The following is a 1,317-nucleotide window of genomic DNA, read 5'->3' on the forward strand; positions in this document are numbered from 1 at the left end:
GTGTCATTGGCCGCGTTTAGTTCGTATGAAGTCTTTTCGCGTGCACCCCGTACATATTTCCGCGGAAAAACGCACAGATCGGCACCGGAGTCAATTAAAAATTGTTTTTTTAGTATCATAGTCTATTACGTAAAGGCGGCGAGACTTTGGGCTTGGATCGGATGCCGCACTTACCGACTGCCCGCGATGTTTCCCTGATGCTTGTACGGAGGAGAGCACTTTTGAGCCTGGTCACCAAAACGGTAGTGATATCAATAAATGTCACTATTACGTTCCCTGCTGTAGCTTCTGTCTCTAGGATAAGGTCTGCCTCTTGAGTTGCTGCGGTTACGACGGTATGTGTTAGTTTGTGCTTGAGCCTGCGACAAACTAGCTAGCTGAATTTTTATTTCAGCTAATTCGGCTGTCAATTTATCGATGGTACTTTCACGCGCGTTGGAAACTTCTGACATATGGACGCTAGGAGCTATAACTTCGGAGATTGTGTCAGCTAGCTCGGCAACTGCATCCAAACTAGCTTTAGATTGAGTAGCTAGAATAGCCTGTGTAGACGATGGCAGTCTACCTAACCACAGAGACCTTACAATATCATCTGGTACTGTTGTGCCTGCTAAAGACTGTAAATGTCGTAAGAATTTAGAAGATCGTCGATCGCCCAGTTCTTCATGCTCAAGTAGTCTTTTAATTGTTGCGTCACCTTTTATGTTTGCAAATGTAAATTGATTTTCCACTTGCAGGAACCAAATTTCAGGACCGTTGGGCCAAAACGGTGGGATTTTAACTGAAATCCGATCAACTGAAGCACTGTTATCCTGAAGCATTGAAGCACTGTTGTTGGCACTGCTACTGTTCGTTATTTTCGATGCTTACTGTATTTAAAAAACCGGCAAAAGTATATTATTAGCACTAATTTGTTAAATTTTCGCGGCGTTTTAAATGTTTTCGGGGTCACCAATATTCCGGTAGGTGTGAGTTAACGGAATTAATTAAAAAATAAGTTAACGACGAACAGTAAAATATTTATTTATTTTGGTAACAAAAAAGGTGTTTTGCTTAGGTCTCGGAGTGGGTCGATTATTAGCGAGAGTGCCTTTTGTTCGCATGCTGTGAAGAGACTGAAAGAAACCCACAGACGCTAATCTGTTTGTGTTTCTACCATCTGACCAGATGGGCAATAAATTATTTAGATCTGACGTGTAAAAACAGAAACACTTCTGCAGTTTTAACGATTGCATGTCCAAAGTGAAGTGTTGACATAATGGTCTGATATGATAATTAATTTATGGGGAATTCAGTTTGTTACACTGAGCACACCAA

General features: G+C 41.3%; 1 protein-coding gene across 1 annotated transcript; it reads right to left on the bottom strand.

Moving 5' to 3' along the window:
• Nucleotides 1-251: 251 nt before the first annotated feature.
• On the bottom strand, nucleotides 252-821 carry LOC126880670 (uncharacterized). Its single transcript, XM_050644724.1, has one exon. The coding sequence runs from the start codon at nucleotides 819-821 to the stop codon at nucleotides 252-254; it is 570 nt and encodes a 189-aa protein (XP_050500681.1).
• Between the last annotated feature and the right edge of the window lie 496 nt (nucleotides 822-1,317).

The sequence above is a fragment of the Diabrotica virgifera genome, chromosome 2 (genome assembly GCF_917563875.1).
Source record: "Diabrotica virgifera virgifera chromosome 2, PGI_DIABVI_V3a".
In the NCBI taxonomy this organism is placed as follows: domain Eukaryota; kingdom Metazoa; phylum Arthropoda; class Insecta; order Coleoptera; family Chrysomelidae; genus Diabrotica; species Diabrotica virgifera.